Source organism: Hyperolius riggenbachi, chromosome 10, assembly GCF_040937935.1.
Source record: "Hyperolius riggenbachi isolate aHypRig1 chromosome 10, aHypRig1.pri, whole genome shotgun sequence".
In the NCBI taxonomy this organism is placed as follows: domain Eukaryota; kingdom Metazoa; phylum Chordata; class Amphibia; order Anura; family Hyperoliidae; genus Hyperolius; species Hyperolius riggenbachi.
This window is the reverse complement of record NC_090655.1, coordinates 35,346,801-35,373,275: the sequence shown is the minus strand read 5'-3', so window position 1 is coordinate 35,373,275 and position 26,475 is coordinate 35,346,801. Positions and strand designations below refer to the sequence as shown.

General features: G+C 45.3%; 1 protein-coding gene across 1 annotated transcript in view; it reads right to left on the bottom strand.

The window, feature by feature from the left end:
- LOC137534144 (uncharacterized) overlaps positions 1–26,475 on the bottom strand; it is a 113,697-nt gene that overhangs the window by 60,874 nt on the left and 26,348 nt on the right. Inside the window, exon 3 of the mRNA XM_068255525.1 lies at positions 17,352–18,085. Coding sequence (XP_068111626.1) covers positions 17,352–18,050 — 699 coding nt within the window. The 5' untranslated portion in view covers positions 18,051–18,085. The remainder of the gene's footprint in view (positions 1–17,351; positions 18,086–26,475) is intronic.

The following is a 26,475-nucleotide window of genomic DNA, read 5'->3' as shown; positions in this document are numbered from 1 at the left end:
TGCGGGGGGGGGCTCTTCAAAGCCCCCCTCCGCAGCGCTTTCTGGCCTCCTTCCCCTTCCCTCCCTCTCCCTCCCCCTGTGAGCGGCGCAGGACGGAAATCCGTCCTGCGCCTGATGGGATAGGCTTTAGCCTATCAGGTGCCGGCGGTCCCCGGCCAATCAGAGGCCGGGGATCGCCGATCTCCTCTACGGCGCTGCTGCGCAGCAGCGCCGTATACATGTAAACACCGGGGAAGATCTTCCCCGTGTGTTTACATTTACCCTGCGAGCCGCCGATCGGCTCGCAGGGTGTTCACGGAGACACCCTCCGTGAGCTGACATGGAACGGCCGCTCATACGAGCGGCCGTTTCCATGGTATACACTTCTGGATTCAGGGGCGTGTATATACGTACCGAGAATCCGGAAGTGGTTAAAACCTGAAGTGGCAACAGACACATTGAACTGATTGTCATACTGAAAGGTTTTGCATGGAAGAGAAAGATCAGCTGACCTATCAGCAGCTACACACTCAATCAGAGCAGGTGGCAAGCCAGGCAGTTTAAACAAGTGAGAGAATATCACTGCAAGAAACTGATACAGATGATCATTCCAGGAATTGATTTTTAACAGATCATATGCCCAGGTGAACAAATCGTCTTTTAAGAGCACATAGGCAAACAGAAGAGCCGACGTGGACGGATCAGAAATCTGAAAGGTGGGATTCAGACAAAACCTCACACATTCAGAAAGAAATTCCGCCTTGGTCTCTGAATTTAGCCTTTTAAAGCTCTTAAAGACACAGGACCCAAACTCGACAAAATCATACAAATCAGAAATTCCGTCTACACTGGGGTTTTGGGTTGGGCTGGTTATACTGTAACGATTGTGGAACTTTCTCCGTGATCAGCGCACAACGAGTGCGCTGACACGGCGGAAATCCTCCACAAGCGTGTAATTGCAGGCACCCAGCAAAAGGGAAATTCCTGTCGGCAGATGGCGCTGGGGAGTGCAGAGGAACCAATCCTCTGTACCTCCACAAATGCCAGACAGGAATTGTATGAAGCGCAGAACGCAATCGCAAGAGAGGCGATTGCGAATGAGAACGAGCAAAGGGACAGGTTGTATGTGTGTGCGCCAATCCAGTCGCCACCCCGCGACCGCGCACACACAACAGCAGATATGAAAATAGGAACGCGATCGCGAGAGGTGCGATCGCCAGACGTGACACAAGGCAGATCAGAATAGAATACGAGGGTAGCAAAGGCACAGCAAATAATACAATGAGAAGATGCGGAAAATAACAAACGCTAGCTAACCGCGAACACCGCACTCATTCACAACAGTGCACGCGGTTATGCGCGGTCTCCACGTGATAAGCACAATTGAGACAAGCACGCCTAACTAACCATCGACAGACAAACATGAAACAGAGGACGCGAACGCTTGCTTAACGGTTACCTCACCGAGCCTCCAGCAAGCGGTCGTAGCAGACAAGACAGACACACGAAAACAGGGACAAGCGAGAGATAGGATCCACAGCACTAGCGAAAAGTGGCTAGCGCGATCCAGGTACAGAGTAGCAGAACAGAAGGATCCACAGCACTAGCGAAAAGTGGCTAGCGCGATCCCAGGAGACAGAACAGAAGGATCCACAGCGCTAGCGAAAAAAGGCTAGCGCGATCCCAGGAGACAGAACAGAAGGATCCACAGCGCTAGCGAAAAGTGGCTAGCGCGATCCAGAGAGGCAGAACAGAAGAGATAGCTGGTAGCAACCGCTGCACCAGCTATGCTCCAAGAACAGAGATCAGAACGACTTCCTATCGACCACCGCTGGGACAGGACAATCGCAACAGACAAACAAAACAGATAAACAATCCTAACTGCACTAGGGAAATCTGCCTAGCACAGTTTCCAGGAATTACTCTAAGCTGATCTTCAAACAGAGAGTAAGGCTGACACCCCACCAGGAGTGTTACATAGGACGAAATCCTTATGACCAGCCAAACATTGTGGGAAAGACATAGTACTTATAGTACACGCCTCCAATGAATGTGGCCAGGCAATTTGCATGACAACGTATGCAAATTCCTCTGCAAGCACAAGCTGCAAAACTGACAGAAGCTCTTCTTTCCAGAGTCCTGCAGCATGCAAACCTACACAATGGTCAAAAGGCTGCCTGCCTGCACAGGCAGCTGAGCAAATCATCACACCATCGTTGTGCAATCAAAGTCTATAGAGACCTTCATACTATAATGTTACAGCGCAATAACAACGGAAGTGACGTTTTCGTCGCATCCCAGATGCAGGTCAAGAACTACGTTACCGTGCGGCTTCTGTGTTAAGTTGTAGCAATCTGCGTTGGCCCGAAAGTCATGTTAGTCTACGGCAAAAAAAAAAAATCACAGACGTAATGTCGCGGTGCGTTAAAATACGCTTCCGTGCACTTCGATATACCCGAAGCAGGAAGAGACAGCAAGCGCACGTCAATTCCTGCATGGCCGGTGCAATGCGGTGTGTCAGGTGTAACGCACCGCATGGCTGACGCTGGTTTCTGGTGTGAAACCAGCCTAAAGGGAACCTGAACTGAAAATTACAAGTCAAAATAAACATATACACTTTATACTTACCTAATGTCACACATGATGTAATAGTTTGGTAAAATACAAAAAAAAACTTCAAGGCAATTCACGAAGGTTAAAGGACATTTGCGGAAATCTTAAAATTTAAAGGGACTCAGAGCACCTCTCATGAGTATGCCTTTAAGACTCCGACCAGTACTGCAAAAATGCATATCTGTCTTTAGCTTGTGCTCTCCTCTTGCATTTGATGCCTGAATTGCTGTTCTACACCAAATAGTTTTCGTTCGATTTCAATTTAAAAATTGCGGCTGCCATCTTGGCTATGTTATAACTTCCGAGTCACCCCTGTCTTCTCTGTTAGAGAAGTGCATCACTGAATGAAGCAGGAAGAGGAAGTGATACGCAAGGCCATTGCAAGAGGCTCCTCCAGAGGGGTCATAGCACGTCTGGCTTAAAGGCATGCCCATGAGAGGTGCTCGGAGTCCCTTTAAAATACATGTAAACACATGAAAAAGTACATTTCTTCCACAGTAAAATGAGCCATAACTTACTTTTCTCCTACGTTGTTGTCACTTACAGTAAGTAGTAGAAATCTGACATTATCGACAGGTTTTGGGCTAGTCCATCTCTCCATGGGGGATTCTCAGCATGGCCTTTATTCTTTATAAAGACATTCCCTGAAAAAGATTTATATAAAGATGCTGGCCAGCCTTCCTGCTTATCATACACTTTTTTTGGCAGCTGGACAGAGCAACCGTCATTCACTAAGTTCACTAAGAAAATAAAGAAAACCCTTAGAGCCCCCCATGAAGAGATGGGCTAGTCCAAAACCAGTTGGTTCTGTCAGATTTCTACTACTTACTGTAAGTGACAGCAACATGGGAGAAATGTTATTTATGGCTCATTTTCTTCTAGAAGAAACGTACTTCTTACCTGTATAGGTTTACATATATTTTACATTTTAAAGGATACCCGAAGTGACATGTGACATGATGAGATAGACATCTGTATGTATAGTGCCTAGCACACAAATAACTATGCGGTTTTTCTTTTTTTATTTCTCTGTCTGAAAGAGTTAAATATCAGGTATGTAAGTGGCTGACTCAGTCCTGACGCAGACAGGAAGTAACTATATTGTGACCCTCACTGATAAGAAATTCCCCTTTTTATCTCTTTCTTGCTCTCAAAAGCCATTTTCTGCTAGGAAAGTGTTTTATAGTTGGAATTTCTTATCAGTGAGGGTCACACTGTAGTCACTTCCTGTCTGAGTCAGGACTGAGTCAGCCACTTACATACCTGATATTTAACTCTTTCAGACAGAGAAAATGTTGTCAGAACTGGAAGAGATCATTGTCAGAAGAAAATGGGGAGCCTCTGAGAGGAACTGATGGCAAGGTAACTATTTAATGTTCATTTGAAGTTACCTCGTGTGTTTATTTTAAATAATTTTACTCAGTTTAGATTCCCTTTAAGTGAGAACGCTTAGTGAATTGACATTGATGATGCATTTACCTCACAAGTCAGTAATTTACCTCACCAGTGGGTAACTTTAGTTTTCTGTGCGATAACAGCCCATGTGAACTGACATCTCACAAAATGTCCAGTTTTCGGTTGTTTTTTGATTCACCGCATGCTGCCGGTAATGCATTGTTAATTGAGGCCATAAAGTTACATGACATTCTATGACAGTGTTGCCACATCTGACGGCAAAAAATTGTTCTTCACATGAAATACCACATCCTTTAGTTAAGAATAGACAAAGTCTTTACTGAGTCACAGATTACATGATGTTCTTCTTTGTCCTTTGTGCCTATTCAAACAGGACATCCTCTGTCTGTGACATGGATGATGCTTGGAAACATTTCCAATTATGGCAGCAGAAGTCCTAACTCATAACAATATTATATTTATAATGCAGCAACAGATTTTAATGATTGTGTATTTATATAGCACTGGCATCTGTCGTCAGAGGAGTTCACAATCTAATTCCTACCATAGTCCCAGTCTAGTGTCCCTTTCATAATGTAAGCCAAATTGGGGACACATTTATTCATTATTTTATTTATTGTATTTATAAAGCGCCAACATATTACGCAGCGCTGAACATACCAATTAACAGTTTTTTTAGGATATGGGAAAAATACAGAGTGCTCAGAGGAAACCCACGCAAACACAGGGTGAACATACAGTACCAACTCCAAGATGCCCAAATTTCTATAGGAACCCCCGGTGCTGAGGTGGGTATATTGGGTCCTGTTGCTTCCTCGATATCCTTTGCTAGGATTTTAAAAATATTATGTGTATGCCTTAGAACAGGGCCTTAAAGGGATACTGTAGGGGGGTCAGGGGAAAATGAGTTGAACTTACCCGGGGCTTCTAACGGTCCCCCGCAGACATCCTGTGTTGGCGCAGCCACTCACCGATGCTCCGGCTCCGCCTCCAGTTCACTTCTGGAATTTCAGACTTTAAAGTCTGAAAACCACTGCGCCTGCGTTGCCGTGTCCTCGATCCCGCTGATGTCATCAAGAGCACACAGCGCAGGCCCAGTATGGTTTGTGTCTGCGCAGTACACTCCTGGTGACATCAGCGGGAGCGAGGACACGGCAACGCAGGCGCAGTGGTTTTCTGACTTTAAAGTCAGAAATTCCAGAAGTGAACTGTAGGCGGGGCCGGAGCATCGGTGAGTGGCTGCGCCAACACAGGATGTCTGCGGGGGACCATTAGAAGCCCCGGGTAAGTTCAGCTCATTTTCCCCCGACCCCCCTACAGTATCCCTTTAAAGATGTGCATGGTTATTCTATGACAGCTGAATTTGGGTCCTAGCTGGTTTCAGTTTATAGTAGCTTGGAGATAGTGGTGGGAATGGAATGCAAATGAAGAACTTGACCAAGGCTACCAGTCTTTTTATGTGAATTGGAAGTCTGGTTTTTGTATTTACATGTCCTGTCCGTGATTTGAAGAGACTGTGAATGAAGAATAATTAAGAACATTGGTTCAAAAAAAAAAACCCCGCTGTTTGTTTGTTTGAAATTGTAGTGCCAATTGTATGGTGTAGAGGGGGCTTTAGGCATACTGGAACCTTAAGTGACTATGGTTAGATATATACCTAAGTAGTACAGACTAACCAGCAAGCTCATGGTGAACCAGATTCATTGGAGTGTGTGAGGGGGTACAATTGTCCTAAAAGCCCCCTTACTAAAATACTAAGGAAAACAAAAGTTTACTTTCTTAAAACAGAAAGAATATGCAATAATTCAGGTTGGAGTGAGCTTGAGATGTCTCCCAGTGCATCACTGCTGAATATATGCAAATTAACCGAAACAGTCTGTATGCATGTTGGATTATTATGGCTCTGTACAAATTAACAAGCTGACACATCATTGCATTCCAGCGATTCTGGAGGTGTGTTTAGCTTCTAAGGGTACAATGGTTAATTTGCATATATTCAGCAGTGATGCACTGGGAGACATCTCAAGCTAACTCCAACCTGAATTATCGCAAATTCTTTCTGTTTTAAGAAAGCATACCTAAGTAGATGAGAGAATTTAGTGTCCTCAGTCCGTTCCAACATCCCTGCACTGTCCCTGTTTAAGTTACTTGATCTCCTACGATGAATCTTTAGCACACCTCAGGCAGACTTCAGAATGATCTTGTCTCCAATGGCCCATACTCACGGGCTACAATTGTCGCCGCAACACGCGCTGCCCGCGTGTTGCGGCGACAGGTCGCCTGTGAGTATGCGGCGTTGCACGGGCGCGCACCCCGAACTGTCGCTCGTCGCTAATGTCGCCAGGCGATTGAACCGCTCAATCGCCTGGCGACAGTCGCCGCCGCAACTGTCGCTAGTCCGCGTGAGTACGCGGACTAGCGACAGCAACAAGATAGGGATACATTGGGCTTCCGGCAGGGGGAGGAGTAACAGTGACAGCTTCCGCTGCATCAGTTGGCAGGTCCCTCCGCCGTGTGTATGCGGAGGGACCTGGCGACGAGCTGTCGCCAGCCTGTCGCGCACACGCTCACGTGTGCTGGCGACAGGCCAAAACAGTTGCCCGTGAGTATGGGCCACAAGGGGTTCCAAAGATAAGCTCATCGTACTTCACACACACAGAAGTGCCAAAGACCCAGGACATCGGTGGGAAGATGGGACAGAGCGAGGTCCAGAAAGGCTCTATGGTATCCAGAGCCTTCCCTCTACTTAGGTATGTATCTACTCACTTTAGGTTTGCTTTAAACAACAGTGACCCCCATGCGCATTGTCCGCCTGCTTACCCTGCCTGCAGAAAGGTGCTTTACCATGCACCACATAGTCGTCCCTCTCCTACCCTCACCACAGCAAATACATGTGATCCTCTAGTGTACAGCGCTAGTTTCCCACAGCACCGCCATCAGTCCTGAGGGGCGACACTAATGGTGCGTGCCGACGCACCTTCAGAAGCGTACAGATGTTCCCATCCTTCATAGTCATGTTTTAAGGTTACATATCCTCTAAAAACAATAAATTCCTGTGGCTTGACCACTGAGGCCCTGAAATAACCACAGCTTTCATAGTCACAGACAATCGACAGGAGTCACAAATTCTTCGCTTTTTCTTGAACTGGCTTGGCAGGTTGTATGGAATTTGCATTAGGGCCCTTTGTATGCGTTGCGCTTTCGGTGTCGCTGAACCACAAATTTAAAAAAAAGACAGCAAATACAGTATTTAAACCAATATAAACTCCCTGAAAGCGGCAGTCTGAATAGGAAATGTTTGTCATTGTTCTACAATCTATTTCAGGTAAAGTCAGGTGCTATCCACCTTGAGAAAAAACTCTTGTCTAAATTCTGAAAGGAAATCCTCAATTGTCCTCAAAATGACATACGGCCCTCACTTCCTGAAGACCAGAGTTGATGTTTTATATAAATGACGCACCATCGTTAGTGGCGAGTCTAGTTTACTTCCTTCGAACAACAAATGGTGACGTAAGCATGAGGAGTAGCAAGAATTCCCCCCGGTTACAGAGTGTAACGCAGAACCCCCAGTTCCCTGTGAAACATACAAAGCATTGTCTGGGCGATGAACTTCTTCCAATAACATCCTAATAGTCAAGAATAAGGGGCACTGCTGGGAACAGCTTCACAGCGGGATTATCCCTTCCTTGTCTGCAGCTTCCTCTAACGCAAACCTAAGGATGTGCCTCTAACCGCGATGTTCTCACAGCCTGAGCACTACAATCATGTGACAAATGACAATGATGTCACATGACAAGCAATAACTATCAAATTCAATGCAAGATGGGAGGAGGAGCCCCAATTGTAATACAATATGTAGTTAGTGGAGGTAAGTAATAGGAACAGTCTTACCTCGTTGTGATGATCCGCTCGGCTGCCTGCGCGTGGCAGGCAGCTTTTTGACCACTGCTAAGGTCTGCATTCTGCAGGTCTCTGGAAAAGAGACCTTTTGTCAGTTTTGCAGCTTGCTGCTGCTGAGGAATTTGCATACGTTTGTCATGCAGATTGCCTAGCCACATCCTTTGTAGGCTTGCTCTATAAATACCATGTGATTCCACAGTACTTCGCTGGTCATTCCTTCAGGGTTTGTAGTAAACACTCCTAGAGTGTCAGCCATGCTACTTCTTGTTAAAGTTAGCTTAGAGTAATTCATGGGACTGCACTAGGCAGTTTCCCTAGAGCAGTTAGGATTGCATATCTGTTTGTTTGTCTGTTGCGATTGTCCTGTACCAGCGGTGGTCGACAGGAAATCGTTCTGTGTGTCTGGGTGCTAACCGGAACAGCGGTTGTTACTGGTAGCCCCTTCTGATCTGTCTTGCCTGGATCGCACTCGCCTTGCGCTAGTGCTGTGGATCCTTCTGTTCTGTCTTCCTGGATCGCTTTAGCCTCTAGCGCTAGCGCTGTGGATCCTTCTAATCTGTTTTCTTGTTCCTGAGTTTAGATCGCACTAGCCGCTAGCGTTAGCGGCTGTGGATCTTTCTGATCTGTGTTCCTGCTTGGATCACACTTGCTCTGGCGGAAGAGCGGTGGATCCTTTCTGCCTAGTTCTTGTTTCTCGTTTGTCTGTCTTGTCTGATATGGGCGCTTGCTGTAGGCTCGGTGAGGTAACCGTTAAGCAAGCGTTCACGTTCTTTGTTTCGTATTTGTCTGTCGGTGGTTAGTTAGGCGTGCTTGTCTCTGTTGTGCTTATCACGTGGAGACCACGCGATAAACGCGTTCGCTGTTGCGAATGAGTGCGATGTTCGCATTTAGTTACCGTTTGTTATTTTCTTTATCATTCTCATTGTATTATTTGCTGTGCCTTTGCTCCTCTTGTGTTCTGTTCTAGTCTGTCTGCCAGCCTACTACCTTTACAATTGTCTTCCAGTGGCCACGTTTATTGAAACTGTTGGTATTGCCAGAAAGTTGGGTTTTAAGAAAGGGCAGTCATGTAGTATGCGAGTATAACCTTAATCGCCGAAAAACACAGCACAAATCGCCAATAAAACGTCGGCACAAAGCACCAGCAATATCCATAGTGCGTTACGATTTCTAGTGTGCCCCTGGCCTAATACTTTAAAACGTTTATATATTTAACATGAGACACTACGTTTGTCTAACCTATCTGCTTTGCTTTAAAAATATGTCCAAGCAAGCTTACTATAATGCTGTAATAACTGATTTCTTTTTTTTCCCTTTGGTCGCTCATGTTGTTGGAATAACAATGTGCTTGCCATTTCCTCCACAGGAAATGATGGGTTTGGGAGAATATGAGTTCCACAGAAAGATATAAAAATAAAAGCAGAGCGTTGAGCAAGGCTTTCAGTATTCTCCTGCCTTTGTCTTTAGATAACCAGGTGGTCACCCCAGGCACAGTCTCACATCTGTATTTTCCACTGTTGAGTAATGACATGCTAAGTGGTATTTCAGACAGATTAAGCAGCTGTGTTCCCCTTGTAAAATAAAGCTCAACTCTATTTTCCCATGAAGAAGTAAGTTCATAACTTCCATTCGGAACACTTTGATGTTCTCTGCAAACTGGCTACAGAGAAAGATCTGTATGGACTGATATTCCTGCTGTCTGCACCTGAAACGCCTCTGATCTCAGCTTCTCTTCGCAGAGCATGTAGATGTGATGTCAAGTGATTCAGAGCTCTGGAGCGGCTGCCTCTGACTCAAACCATGCAAATTTTGATCCCTCTTAGTTTTGAGATTAGAATAATAATATGGACCTTAAGGCTGCTTACACACTAAGACGTTACAGGCGCACGTTAGTGCAGCCTGTAACGCTCCCCCAACGCACAGCAATGTAACACAAGTGGGCCGTTCTGCCGAAAGTGCAGCATGCTACGGCGTTACAGCGGCTTAAGCCGCGTTAGACTGTTTGCACATGCTCAGTAACGTTGGGGAGGAGCGGGGAGCGGCCAGGCACATGGCTAATTAATATTCACTGCACGTTGTGACGTGCAGTGTTTACTTCCTGGTGCGGCCGCTCTGTGCAGCGATTGGCCGGCGGGACCACGTGATGCCGCATGCGTCCAAGAGTACGCATCATGGCATCACGGATGCCAGAGTGACCTGCACAACGCGGCTCACTCCGACGTCCACATCGAAGAGCACCAGGCCTTGCGTTAGGTGCACGTTATGCGACCTTAACGTAGCACCTAACGCAACGTCTTGGTGTGCAAGTAGCCTTAAGGGAACATGCTTGGACCTGGCGACTGGTTGCTCAGGCATTGAGCATGGTGCTGGGGGAGGCCCTTGCGGCACGCTACCTGGCAAGTGTATAGTAACAAGAAGCCCAAACAGGACCAACAGCATTGACTCAAGTCAGGACTTATTTAACTAACGTAGACCATTAAACGACCCTGCCACATCACCTGGGTGAGCCTATCAGGACCATGGTCATGACATCACACAGTGGGAGGTGTTTCACCCCAATATCAGCCACACAGACGTCCCTGATTATCCATTCGAGAAAAGGTAAGGATTTCTATTGGGAAAGGGGATATCCCAAGAAAAATCAATCCTGGGTTAAAGTACTTCTTTCAGGCTGGGTGCACACATAGCAGAAATGCTAGCGTTGCGTAAAACGCTGCGTTTTATGCAGCAATGTTAGTCAATGAGAAGCAGAAAAAAAACGCAGAGACCTGCGATTTACAGTATGCCTTTTAAGAACGCTGGTTTTGTTGCATATTATGCAGGAACGCTGCCAAAACGCACATAATGAAAGTCAATAAGAACGCAATGGTATGTGTTTTTCCATGAGTTTTTATATGCATTTTTTCCCAAAAATATATTTTTTTTGCTGAATTTTCGCTTCCTGTTGTCTTCCAAGTGATTTTCATAAATGGAAATACAAAAACGCATGGGAAACGCATACAAAACGTATATCCATTTTGTATATGCGAACCGCAAACGCATTAAAACGCATGGATAACGAACGCAAAAAAAAAAGACATAAAATACTGCCTTTCACTCTATGACATATGTGAACCCAGCCTAAGGGACCACTATCATGAAAAAAATGTACAATTTAAAATACATATAAACACATACAAATAAAAAGTACTTTTCTTCCAGTAAATCTTCCATAAATTACTCTTCTCCCATGTTGCTGTCACTTACGGTAGGTAGTAAAAATCTGACATTGCCGACAGGTTTTGGGCTAGTCCATCTCTTCATGGGGGATTCTCAGCATGGCCTTTATTCTATAAAAAGATACTCCCTGAAAATAATTTATACAAAGATGCTGGCCAGCCTCCCTGCTGACTTCGCACTTTTTTGGCAGTTGGACGGAGCAACTGCCATTATAGATTATATATATAGATTGTATTTATAAAGCACCAACATATTACGCAGCGCTGGACAGTAGTTTAGGTCACAGACAATATTTCGGGGTGACATACAGCATTCACTAAGTGCTTTTGAAAATAAAGTAAACCCTGGAATTCCAAGGAGATGGGCTAGTCCAAAACCTGTAGGTTCTGTCAGATTTCTACTACCTACTATACAGTGGCGTAGCTAAACAGTTGTGGGCCCCGATGCAAGTTTTACAATGGGGCCCCCCCAAGCACTCCATACATAACAATTGATACGGCACACCACAACCTGCCAATGGCAACTACAGTGTCAGAGGTGCAGGAAGGGGATGGGGAACAGCTTGTTAATGATCACCACTATTCAAAGTATCTATATAAGTGATCATTATCATCACAGGATCAATAGAGAGCTAATACTGTAGTTGAGGGAGGGCCCTTCGGGCCCTTCTGTCCCAAGGGCCCCGATGCGGTGGCTACCTCTGCACCCCCTATTGCTACGCCCCTGCTACTATAAGAGACAGCAACATAGGAGAAAATAAATGTATGGCTCATTTTACCCTGGAAGAAATGTACTTCTTATTTGTATGTGCTTATATGTATTTAAAATTTTACAATTTTTGCAATAGTGGTCTTTTAAATAATGTTTTCTGTTGCATGATGGGTAATGAGGAATCCCGCTGCCATGTGTTGGGCCAGCATTAGGCTGAGGTTATCGCATGATTCCCGTTGAGTAAGCCCGGAGAATCGCAGAGTAAACCTATCCAATCCTTTAATACTGTTTCATTTCTGCTGCAATGTTTACCGTGTTCTCGCAAGATTAATGTCATTTTAAATAAATGTTTAACAAAGCACAATGCCTCCCGTGACAGTTTTCTTTTTCTTTTTAAAGATAAATGACACGCTCGCTTCCAAAGCTTAGCGATGATCCAGCCTGAACATTAAACAACGGTCTGTCAGCAGCCAGCCTAAACTCGGGCTTCTGAAGTGTGGAGGCAGGGAGGCTGGAGGAGAGCCAACCTGCTCGCAAAGCCTCATTCAACAAAGATGCCTTTCTTGACTTGAAACATAAATAATTTAAACAATGTTCAACCTGTGCTGAAAAAAAGGGGGGCATTTTGTACCCTGAGAAAGAGACGGCGTTAGGACAAGGGGGAAAAAAATCACTACAGAAATGCATTCCTTGTACACTGAGGGGGGTGAAACGGTCAAACCACTAACAAAAATAATATAGAGGATAGTGGAAATATTTAATAAATCATAGCCAGCTCACCTATCGCATTAGCGGCCTGCTAATTAGGTCCTGCTTAGGACGGTGGAATGCTTAGAGAGCTCTTGAGAATGTATGGACTTGAGGTACAATAGTGGACCACAATGGAGGTCGATGTATTTGCAAACCTACTTGAAGCTAAATCCTTCCGCTGAGGCCGGCGTAGGAAATAACTGAAGTAAAGGGCAAACTCTGCTCTGTGATACGATTTGAAATAAATGGTTCTGTAAATATAAGGCTATATTTGTGCAGATCTGAATGCACAGCTGACCACAGACGGATAACTACAGGGGGAAAAAACATCAAGCTGTGGAGGCTCCAATTTCTTGCACCCCTCCTCCTACTTTCTAATATTAGGGATGATACCCCCTCCTTCCCCAGTTCTTGCTGTGGCCTTACGTATTATATGTTTCCTGGCAGATGGGCCGACTTACTGGCCATGGGGTCACCATGGGAAAAGAATGTGTGACAGTTAAAGGGGCCCCATCAAACTTTTAATGGGGTTAGCAGATGATTTGTAGTTATGCCCATGGCTGACCAGCACAGCAGAGGTAGAAAATTATTTCCATTGTTCTTACCAACGTCCTTAAAGTGTACCTCAGCCGAAACTTGAGTCAAAAAGGAAATACTTGTAGTATACTGGATAGTGTAATGGTTAAGGGCTCTGCCTCTGATGCAGGAGACCTGGGTTTGAATCTCGGCTCTTCCTGTTCAGTAAGCCAGCACCCTATTCGGTAGGAGACCTTAGGCAAGACTTCCCAACATTGCTACTACCCATAGAGCACGCCCTAGTGGCACTTTGAGTCCGCCAGGAGGAAAGCGTGATATAAATGTTGTCTTGTCTTGTGTCTAAGAAGAGCAAAGCCTCTGGATCCTGTAGAGCAGGCATGGGCAAACTTGGCCCTCCAGCTGTTACGGAACTACATGTCCCACAATGCATTGCAGGAGTCTGACAGCCACAGTCATGACTCATAAAGGCAAATGCATTGTGGGACTTGTAGTTCCGTAACAGCTGGAGGGCCGAGTTTGCCCATGCCTGCTGTAGAGGTTTCCCACTACATTCTCCAGTCCCCAGTTGAGAACCCCCCACAGATTTCTGATAAGGGCTTGTTGTTAACCTGTTCTGGGCCACATTTCTTTTTACGAAACAAGCCTGCTCCTGAAAGGTATCTGAGTAATCATATTCGGAAGGGGAACTCACCCGTAGGTTTCATTTGCAACAGATTTAATAAATTCAAATGCACTTTGTAAATAATTCAGAAATTATTTTATTTATTGGATATGTGCTGGATAGTGATGACAACAACATTTATAAAGTACTTTTCTCCTAGGACTCAAACCACACGGCTTGTTTCAGATCGGTAGTTACACTACAGAGGAAAGAGCTACATGTCAGCAGATTAACTATTGGGTAGCAGCTCACACAATCGTAAAAGTTTCGCAGTGGAGCCCCGTGAGACATAGTTACGCCCCTGCTACATATCCCTAAATGTGAGACTAAACAAAAGGCCTTCATTCAATATAGATTTAAAAACATCTGAAGGGATGGAGCTGTCCAGATTAATTGTGGTAAGATGTTCCAAAGGGTTGGAGCAGCATGACAAAAACACTTCAAAGTTTTTGAGGTGGACTCTGGGGATAACCAGAATCTCATTTATTAGGTCTTGTTGACCTGAAGTTGTGGGAGTTGTGATGCAGTTGTACCACATTTTTTTATATAGCCAAGGCCTAAATTGTGTGCGCAGAGGTTATTATTTCATAGTGCACGTTTAGACGTTTAGACTGTTCATCCGGCAGTTTTACGCTACAGTTTTTCGGGCAGCTCTCATTTTGTCAAAAATACCTTCTATTTGCATAACATATTCCCCCGAAAGGCCCGTTTGTCAATGGTTAACTACCATAAGCCAGCACATTGTTAAGTTAGCCTCTCCCTGCTGACACGACTGCGAGGGAAATGTTCTGGTTTCTTCGGAAGTTTGGATACTGAGAGATGCTTTATTGAGGAAAAACTTGGCCACTCTAAAACCTTTCTCCACAATGGGAGGCTGCACAGGAAGTAGGCCTGTTTTGCCGCTGACTGCAATTACCTCAGCAGAAGGTGAATAATTACAACAACCTGTTAGTTTAAATAAAGCTCTGAGATAGACATGACAAAGTCAGATAGCTGGCTACTGATCTAAGCCCTGGCTGATCAAAGAAATCTTTTGACTAGTCAGCAGTATTGTTTCCTGGAAAGATATGGTGCGTATTACAGCAGATACAGGCGTGTACACACAGTGCTCTACCAAACCTGCACACGCTGCAGTATATCAGAAAAACAAAGGACAAAAAGAGCAAATTATCATTGTTTCTTTATCTGTACATTCTCTTACAGAGATGGAAGATACAGTACTTTGTCACAATACCGTGGGTGGCCTGCAAGCACCTGAACATTGAGAAAGCCTAAAGCACTGTCTATCCAAAGTCTTGTCTCAGCATGCTGCTGTATCGGGACTCTGCGTCCCCATAGCTAAGATTGGTTGGTTTTGCAAGGAGGTCAAAGTAGGTTTGAGTTAAGGTTGCCGCACACACCTAGATTACAACCCTATGTGGCAAAACAATCGATCTCTCTCTGATCTGAATCTGATCAGAAAGGGATAGATTACTACCACGCACAGCCCATCAATTATCATTAGATTTTATGCTGGAATCTATGAAAAACCTATGGAACCGCTGTGTTGAAATGCTCGATACAGTGCAACAATTTGGGCTGTCGATCTACTGCCGCTCCTGTGCCACTCAAATCAAATTCAATTTTCCATCCAGTCTGATTGATAATTTGGTACATATCAAAATGAACCACTTACCGGGCTAGGCACAGTATATCTAGGCCCCTTAAGACATCATCTCAGCTTAGGCAGAGATATACGTACTTCGCTACGATCGCCCACACTCCCAGAGTGCGCTCTCGATGTAACCCGTTAGTATACTGATCCATGAATGAGAACACATGTTCCCATTCACCAATGAAAGTGCCTGTGATCACTGAACACCGGCATCAGTGAGATGCTGGTGGTCATTGACAATATGAAAGTAAAAACATGCACACAACACAGTACACAGGAATAAAGTGGGCGGACATCTAGTGGTAAAAAGTAAAAAGACAACTACATACATTAAATGAAATAAATATTCCATTCATTGACCTCTCAAACTACATGGAAGTGGTAAAATTGGCCAGTCATCTGCAGATAAAATTGCATGTGTGCACAGACCTTAAGACAATAGACACTGAACAAGCATGCAGATCTGATGTCTCGGACTGAATTAGCTGCATGCTTGTTTCAGGTGTTAGATTCAGACACTACAGACCAGAAAGATGAGCAGGACTGCCAGGCAACTAGTATTATTTAAAATTAGATAAATATGGTAGCCGGGGGAACGGTGGCCCCTCTGGCGCAAGATGCGCACTGCGCAAGCGGCTCTCAGAGTCACACTGACATCATCATGACTGTACTTCGCAGACGCAGTAGACTCCGTGATCCGCACGCTGGAGAGCAGGAAGATGCCGACCTCGCCAGGAGCGGACCGGGAGCCACCAGAGCTGTGGCGAGGGCACAGGACGGCTGCCAGGGGCTGGAGGAAACCCAAGGTAATTAGATTTTTAATTTACCTGGACCTTCCCTTCAAGCCAAACTCAGGGGAATTCATTTGTTTATCTGTATTATTTTTGGGAGTGGGAAGAAACTGCATAACGTAGAGGAATCAATATCTATGTTGACTTTGCCTTCCACTGGCAAAGTCTACCTAGAGCAGGTGTCGGGAACCTGTGGCTCGCTTTTCATGCCTGCATATGGCTCTCCAGCTCGCTAAAGAACGGGTGACAGAGTGGCCAGGGAGACTGTGGTAGATGTGAAATTAGTGCACTGCCTCCCCCTTCTCCGTGCCCGGCCTCCATCCTCACATGTCCGCCTCCTCCCTGCACTGCACCGCCTCCCCTCACATGGCCGAGCTGTGAGCCGCCTCCTCCAACCGCAGCGGCTAGCGTATTGTAGCTCCGCCCCCATGGTGACACGGAGTGCAGGGACGGGGGCCTGAGGTTGTGGCCAGTGATTACGTCAGCGGAACTCCGCGGTGTTTGAACTTTGAAGCTGCCTGGCCTGGTGAGTGTGCTTGCAGCACTTTTAGCCTATTAAACCTGCGACCCAGCACCTCACCTGCCTGCCCCCCATCAAGCAATATCACCTGCCCATAAAGCACCTTGACCTACCTCTCCACACCCTGACCTGCCGCTCCCATCCTGACCTGCCTCTCCCACCCAGCATCCTAACATGCCTCCCCCCACCCTGCAACCTTACCTTCCTCAACCCACCCTGCAACCTGACCTGCTGCTTCCAAACTGACCTGCCTCTCCCACCCTGCAATCTTACCTGCCTTCCCCCACCCTGCTCCCTGACCTGCTGCTTCCATCCTGACCTGCTTCTCCCACCCAGCATCCTGACCTGCCTCCCCCCACCCTGCAACCTGACCTGCTGCTCACTGCCTTCCCCCACTCAGCACCCTCACCGGCCTTCCCCACCCACCACCCTTAGCCATCTACAAATGCACACATTTCTTTGAATTTAGTGTATGCCTCTCACGGAGCTACATTTTAAAATATGTTGTGTTTATGGCTCTCAGGAAAAAGGTTCCCTACCCCTGACCTAGAGAAACCATTCAGCTGCATCATAAGTTTTAGACCTAGACCTTGCTCTTACCTCGCTTAATCGGCAACACTCGTCCATATATTCATCCAGACTGTCACTTGTCGGACATCTTTTTAATTGATGCAAACCTTGAATTTCATCAAATGTGTCTTTGTAAAAGTCTTCCATGCATTTATCTTCTTCCTGCATTGATGATGATAGTGCTGTATTGTATAGTGTGTTCTCTGTGGCCTCATGGTTATCACTACATGGTGGCAAATCTAGTTCCTCCTCTTCTTGGCAGTCAATAAAGTCCTCTATGGCGTTTTCCTGATCTTCAACATCATCTTTAGCATTGTCGGTATAGTCTTTAGAGTTCTCAATATTAGGGAGATAGTTAGGGGTCTCGTGTTCGGTCGTACAAGCGCTTATTTCCAAGTGTCCTACTGTAGGTGAGGAAGAGGCACTGAGGACCCCCGAATCGCAGGAAGAGTCTCTGCTGTGCATCACGAAACTCTTCTCCGAACCTTTAGGGGTAGATGGTGAGTTGGCTCCACTTGGCATCTCAACTCCAGAGTCCTCCGACTCAAACTTATACAACCTCTTGAACTGCTGAAGAGGATCAGACACCACCATTTCACACGTCTTGGATTCCTTAACTGGAACATCTGATGGGCAGTCTGAAGCTGTGTCCGTCTGAGATAATACATCTCCATTTAAACTCTGAGATCCAAAGAGGTCGCTGTCATAGTCGTTTATTAATTTCTTCATGTGGGTCAGAACTACGTCTCCATCGCCTTTCTTTCCTGAAATAAATGACAAGGCATTCACGTTACAAACACGTTAAAGTGTAACTGTCAGGCATAAAATCAAAAATCAATTCTTTATTTTTATCTGGTAAACTAGTAATAAGGATGCTAACCAGGCAATCCAAAAGTTAAAATCGCTATTACTGTTCTTGTTGATAAATTATCATTCCCCAGTTTACATGACTCTTATTTGGTACACAGAAAATTTGGTACACAAAAGAGAAGTTGCAGGGCATGCTGGGTTGTCTTTTTTTGCTTCTCTACTTCCCCTCAGACTTAACTAATGCAGCCTGATTGGCTGAAGCCTCTTTCCCTCCTGTTTTCCCCTCTCACACTTCTGTTCCTCTCTGATTGGCCAAAATTTCTAAGGCTGAAACAATGCACTTTCTATAGTGAAGGGCGGACAAATCAGGCAGAGGAGACTAAGGGCGGATATTACATCACGACTGGCTTCAAACTAGCCACAGTAAATATGGAAACTGTCTAGAATAGGATTCTCCACTTTTCCTTTATAAAATTCACAGGAATCATAACGTTGACAGAGCAATACATCTGTTATGTAAGTAGAGCAAGTATTTATCTACTTATATATTTGTTTCTTTTTCCTGAGATAGTATGGCTGACAGCTCCTCTTTAAGAAGAATAACACAGCAAGAATCAAAAAGGCATTAGAGCTGGGGCCCACTAGCGGTGCTTTCGTGGAATGCCATGGGGGTGGTTCCCCAGCAGCCGTGCGATTATTAGGCAATTGCATTCAAGGCACTTTGGGGCAAATTGTGATCGCTCCAAGGATCGTACTGAAAATCGTGGTACTTTGCAATCAGAAATTGTAAATGATTTTTTTTAATTACAAACGTGGCTGCTAGTGGGCTCCAGCCCTTACAGTGTATCTGCAGCATGTAAAACAATATCACAGTGGGGCAGACTGAAGCCAAGCAGAAAAAGGCCTGAACTCAGAACTGCTCTAAACGATAAGCAACAGCATAATCAATTTTAAAGAAAAATTTCTTTGTTACAGATGATACAAATCCAGCAATAAATCTGTAGTGTGTCTACTTAGGGTTAACATCCTGTGTTTACATAATAGCTGCTCTGCCAAACAGCCAGTTGAGAGATCAAATTACACTGGTGATTAGTCACAGATGAGGGGGGAGTTAGACAGGCTAAACTCTCTAAATACATACAAAGTGCATTTTTCCTTTTCCTTCTGTCCTGTGCAAGGGTTCAGGTCCACTTCAAGCTGGCCATACACTATTCAATAATCACTTGGTTTTGTTTTCGATTGTCATTTGATCGCTAAAACAACTGATTATTTTACAGCCGTCTAAAGACCAACATTGCAGATTAACCATTTCACCTCGAAGGGTTTTTAAAAACAATGAAAATGTATTTCATTTTTCTATGGGAAGGTGTATAATAGGGTATTTGGATGTGGTTTTACTTTTTGGCCACAAGATGGAGATACAGAGTTAGTGTGTTCTAAAAATAGAAAAAGAACCAAGTGTTTGTATTTGTTTATATTTGTGTAAATACAGGGACTTAGATACTGGTGCTGGGGGAGGTGAAAAGGTTAAACTTTCAATCAATTTCAGCCCTCAATATTGATCAGAAGATTATTTGGAAGCGGTTAAATCTGCTTCAGTGTACAAATGAATAACTGGGTAAAAAACATTGCAAAGTGTAGAGTTACCTTTATTTTTTATAAAGTAAACCTGTGTCAACAGTAAATGCAGCAGAAAGTGCCCAAATTAGCCCCTATAGATAACCAGATGTGCCCCATTAGCCCCTATAGTCAGATGTGCCCCCATTAGCCCCTATAGATAGTCAGATGTTCCCCTATTAGCCCTATAGATAGCCAGATGTGCCCCCATTAGCCCCTATAGATAGCCAGATGTGCCCACATTCGCCCCTATAGATTGCCAGATGTGCCCCTATAGATAGCCAGATGTGCCCCATTAGCCCCTATAGATAGCCAGATGTGCCCCTATAGTCAGATGTGGCCCCACTAGCCCCTATAGATAGCCAGATGTGCCCCATTAGCCCCTATAGATAGCCAGATGTGCCCCCATTAGCCCCTATAGATAGCCAGATGTGCCTCATTAGCCCCTATAGAGAGTCAGATGTGCCCCATTAGCCCCTATAGTCAGATGTGGCCCCACTAGCCCCTATAGATAGCCAGATGTGCCCCCATAGATAGCCAGATGTGCCCCCATTAGCCCCTATAGATAGTCAAATGTGCCCCATTAGCCACTATAGATAGTCAGATGTGCCCCCATTAGCCTCTATAGTCAGATGTGCCCCCATTAGCCACTATAGTCAGATGTGCCCCCATTAGCCCCTATAGATAGCCAGATCTGCCCCCATTAGCCCCTATAGATTGCCAGATGTGTCCCTATAGTCACATGTGCCCTCCAATCAGCCACTATGTGGCCAGTGTAGTAAGTTCCCTCCCTCCCTACAGAGTGCAAGCGGGGCAAAGACTCACCCGGGCCGACATGCCAGCGATGACCGCTTCTCTTAGGTAACAGCAGCGGCTGCTTACTACTATTACACGCCTGCACGTACTGACGGCAGCGCTTCATAGTAATGAGACGCCACTGTTACCTAGGAGATGACGAAGGGCGCGCTGCTGGGGAGAGAAGCGGTCATCACTGGCATGTCGGCACTGGCAAGTCTTCGCTCCACTCGCGCTCTGTAGGGAGGGAGGCATGGGAGCGAGCACTTTGGCAGCTAGCGAGCCGCCTTTCATGGACGGGAACACCTGTAGGCACTAGCCTATCGTGGCTTTGGCTAAATTCATAGGGGGTGGGGAGCAGGCGCTGGGACTGCAGGGGGGCCCAGAGCCGTGGGGCGCGCGGGGGGTTACTAACCTTCCCATGCTTTGATACAGGGGACCATCCTTCAGATCAGGTGTTTTTGTGCCTCCACGTGTTAGGGGTGTGATGAGCATGATGGCCACACTTGTATAATGACTCTTGTAAAATGGGTCCCCAGGTTGTAAAGGGCACCAAGGGGAGGCCAGGAACATGAATTGTAGTTATGCCGCTGTTTATATACTTACAGTAAACAGGTCTTTTGGAAGCTAATAGCTGATTGCTCCAGGTTATTGCACTTGAATATCTTTATTACGGAATAATTGTGACATTTCAGATGGTAGTGAGAGCTGGAGAGCAGGAATGTTTCTATACACTGTCACATTCCTCAAGTCATATTATCATGAGAATGAAAATTTCCAAAACGCAGATGATGTCTATGATGGTGATGATATGTAACAACCTCTGGTTCAGAAACACATCCTTACTTAGGGAGAGGGAAGCCTCTGGGTCCTCCAGAACTTGCCATGCTCTCCTCTGGTACCCTGTGGCCGCTAGTGGACCCTCCAGCTGATTGGGGCTGTGCTCTTCTTCTGGTACGAGCGCAACTGTGCTGCAGTCAGTATGGCCGCACCTTCGCTGTAGCATGGAGCTACCTCCACCTCCACACTTGCGCAGTACGACCACACTTGTGCGTGAAGAGGAGCATGGCCCCAGTCGGATTGCCGATAAGCCCTTACAGGTAACTGTTACGATTGCAAGGAACCTGTTGACCGCACCACTGAGGCAAGGGTTTCCCAGAGGGCAGGGTCTAAGTGACCACGGGTCTTCACCAGCGTCCCCCTAATGGAGACGCTGGACTTCGCTGCCTAGTGCCCACCAGGTTGCACTCCAGGTTACCCCAACAGCGATTTAGAGAACAGGCGACACTACAGTGTAGAGACTTAGATGATGATTTACCGTAGTCCAATAACAAGCCAGAGGTCGTGGGCAGATACCTGAGGATCGTAGTCTAGGAACAGGCCAGAGGTCGAGGCAGGCGGAGAACAATCTTGATCGGTGAGACAGGCCAGGAATCAGGGCAGGCAGAAAGCAAGCGTAGTCAGGAACAAGCCGAGGGTCAGGATACCAGAGATCAGGAGTAGTCACTAGCAAGCCGAGTGAGGAAATCAGAAGTCAATCAGAATAAGCACACCAGGAACGCTGGCAACACAGGCACTAGCTGAAACGAACTGTCAGCACTTACTGCAGGGCGGAAGAGGCTTTTATAGGGGAAATCCCGTTTGGGGGCGAGATTTGAATCTCGCGCATGCGCTGATGTGTACAAACGTCCAGTACTGGAACTGTATCCGGGTACACGTGCACGCGTACGTCCGGATGAAAGAGCCCGCCGGGTCCACCCAGGAAGTAGACAACAGACCCGACACGCACCACGGGAACCCGGACGCTGCGGCCCAGCACGGTGAGTCTGACAGTAACCTATGGAGGGTTCACAAGCAGCAACTGGGGGATCGGAGGACACCGTGGGAAGCCTCATCAGGATCCAGAGGCTGCCTTCTTCTCAGGCAAATATGTGATTTTGTATGCAAGCTTTGGCTCGGGAAAACTTTAAGGGCTTGTTCACACTACAAGAGCTTTTCTAAGCACTTTGTGATTTTAAAAGCTCTTGCTAATGTTATCCTATGTGTGTGTTCAAACTAAAGTTATGTGATTTCGTACAAATCCCCCATAAAATTGCATCAGCACAAGCTTTTAAAATCTCTCGCGCTGAAAAAGCTCTTGTAGTGTGAATCAGCCCTAAAGCTCCTGGGAGGGAGGTTTCCTAATATGCAGGCGTCCCCAGTACAGGTTAAAACATGTGCCCCCCCCCCCATCCCCTGAACCCTCCAATCCCCCTTCCCCCGATCCCCAGCGCTTTTACTCACCTTCACCTCTCACCAGCGATCGCAGAGCCCTACCACAGCTCCGGTAATCTCTGTGCGGCATATTGGAACCCAGTGGGTGACGCCATCAAAGTAACAACGCCAGCCGCCGGTTCCCGATATGCCGCATGGAGATTACAGGAGCTGTGCAGCAGGGATAGAGAGGCGAGAGTGAGTAAAAGCGCTGGGGATCATATGTTCTAACCTACACTGGGGAACATCTAAACCTAGCTACCTATACTGGCCGCACACGTACTTTACTTCCTATAACAAGTGGACAGATAATGTATCTGGTAATGTGGACACACATGTATCTGGCTTCCTATACTAGGGAACACCTAAACCTGGCTTCCTATACTGGGGAACACCTAAACCTGGCTACCTATACTGGCCACACCTATAATGGCTACACCTGTATCAGGCTACCTATACTGGCGAACCCCTAAACCTAGCTACCTATACTGGCCACACATGTATCTGGCTTCCTATACTAGGGAACACCTAAACCTGGCTACCTATACTGGCCACACCTATAATGGCTACACCTGTATCAGGCTACCTATACTGGCGAACCCCTAAACCTAGCTACCTATACTGGCCACACATGTATCTGGCTTCCTATACTAGGTAACACCTAAATCTGGCTACCTATACTGGCCACACCTGTACCTGGCTTCCTATACTGGGGAACACCTAAACCTGGCTACCAGGTTTAGAAGGGCAGCGGCAAGGCAGCGGGCTCCGCCGATTCCCATAAGATTTCATGCTGAAATCGATAGGGAATCGGCCTGTGATGTATGAGCTGCCGACAGATCTCTCTCTAATCAGATTCGATCTGAGAGAGATTTGTCTCTTGGTTGACTCTGCCCATCCTCGATACATGTATGGCCACCTTTACATTTGTATTAATGCAGGTTGAGCAGCTGCAGCTCGGAAATGTCAATGATCAGAGATTTATTTTGGGGAGTAATTTTAAAATTTAGTTTTGATTTTGTGTTTCAAGCTTTTATTATACTCAAAATGTATACTAGACCTTTGCTTGACACGTTGTGGTAAGTTACAGGAAAAAAAAGGTTATGAAAATGAACTTAAACACTCTTTGCACAGAAATCCAGGAAAAACTGAACGCAGAGGAGGTTAATTAAAAACTTCAATATACAATCTGAAAGCTATGTGATTAGCATACTACTTTTCTTTATATATATACCAGGCTTTCTCAATCAGGGATCCTGGAAGCCCAGGGTTCCTTGAGGACTCAGAAAAATAATGAGCACATTAATAAATAGCACTAGGATAAGGAGACAGTATAGTAAGTGGCAGTGTAATAGGGGGTAGTAAAATAAACAGCCTCACCAGCTTCTAAAGCCCATGCCTCCTGCAAAATAAATGTAAGGGTTCCTCCAGACAGTGGCGTAGCTAAGGAGCTGTGGGTCCCCGATGCAAGTTTTACAATGGGGCCCCCCAAGCACTCTATACGGCGCACCAAAACCTGCTAATGGCAACAACAGTGTCAGAGGTGCAAGAAGGGGATGGGGAAAAGTTTGATAATGATTACCACTATTCACAGTATCTATAGAAGTGATTATTATGAGCACAGGATCAATAGAGAGCTAATAGTGTAGTTGAGGGAGGGCCCTTCAGGGCCCCTCTGGCCCAAGGGCCCCGATGCGGTCGCTACCTCTGCAACCCCTATTGCTACGCCCCTGCCTCCAGATAAAAAAAATTGTTTACAGGGGTTCCTTGAGATCCCAAAGTTATTTGCAGGGTTCCCCCAGGGTAAATAGGTTGAGAAAGGCTGATATATACTATGTAAAGATGGACCTCTGGATCAACAGGGATATGTGCAGGTTCAGGGCAGTGTTTTTTGTTTGTTGGTTTTTTTAATGGGGGTGGGGTTGAACTTGATAGACAGATGTCTTTTTTCTACCAAACTATGTAACTATATAAATACATAGCAATGTTGATCTATGCATTGCTGACTACAATTTTTAGCAGAGCTGTATTAGCCATGCAAATATGAAAGCAGGAGTTTCTAAAAGCAATGATTTATTATAGTTCTAAGGAGCGGTCTCTAACTATATTGCACAAGCCCTGTGGATTCCTTTTAGCACTTATGTGTTGAACTTGCCAGGCGGCTAAAATACAGGGGAAAATGATTTTAAAAGCAACTAGAAATTCCACCAGATTATAAATCAACAAAGCCCCATGGGCTGACTTATTGAGATGGTCATGTCAGCTATAAATATAATGCTTAAGCTGGCCATACACTTATAGATTTCTACACAATGTTCCAAAACGATCAATTCCTTTTGGAAATAAATCGATTTTCAAGCAATCGATTCCTACCACACACAGCATTAGGATATGTAAAAGATTCAAGCAAGGAATCTATTGAAAATCGATCGCCTGTCCCCATTCCATTTGGTAAACCTTCGCTTTAAAGAAAACATGAAGTGAATATAAACCGATGAGATAAACAATTATATCTATCCTCCTCCTCCTAAAAGTTGCTTTTTTAGCTATCCCACAGTTTTATTTTTAAATCTACTTTTTTTTAAGTTTTTACTCTTTCATTGTCTCTGCTCAATAACACATGAATTGAAGTATGCCAGAATGTGAATAATTGACCCTTTTTATATCCTTCCTGATCTCAGAAGCCATTTTCTGCCAGGAAAGTGTTTTAAGGCTGTAATTCCTTAACAGTGAGGGTTATGCTGTAGTCCGACCCAGACAGAAACTGCCATTTTCATACCTGATTTTTAACTCTTTCAGGCAGAGAAAAAAAAAAGGAACACCATAGTTATTTGTATGCTTGGCACTGTACTTACACAGGTCTATCTCATCATGTCACATGTCACCTTGTGTAACCTTTAAGATTTAAAGCAAGCACATGCATAAACTATATTGTTTGCAGTTATTCTAGTCACACAAGTTCACACTGCCAAGTATTCACGTTCATTAGCGAGACCTTTGCATAGGCCAATGTAATTAAAAATGTCACGCTACACTGTAAGTACCTCATACATATGATGAATGAATGAGAGGAAGTTGAAATGAATTTAATGGAGATATCTTTGGCTCACAAGAAAATAGTGTGCATTGTTCTTTTTTCTCTTGCCCTGGAGAAGAAACTGATTGCCACAGAAATGGTCATGGGGTACACAATTGTACTATTCTGTGTCTTATAATATCTCAGCCACGCAAAGGTGTACAGTCTGTTCACCTGAATGGAGCCAAAAGATGAATGAACAGAGGAACTCCATACAAACTCTGCTTATTTCTAGAGCCCAGGGAAATACCAATAATCAGATAAGCCATTATATTGCCATTCATTTGAGCCAAGTGTGAAGCAATAGGCACTCCTTATTTGTTTTGAAAGCAGTTTTGTTCCAGTATGCCTTATTTTACAGATAGGGCTACAGTATATCTAAAATTCTGCTATAAATGGTTAAATACCATGCCCTCTTTAGGTGAAGCTTGGATAGTGCGGTTGCTAAGGCTCTAACCGCACTATGTGCACTGTGCAACATGTGCTTTGTGATACATACGTTGCACAGTGCATTGATATGCATTTCATGTGTGTTCACAGGTGCTGAAAAGGTATCTTGAAGATAAGAAGTAAAATTATCTCAAGTGAGTGGCCCAGACTGGC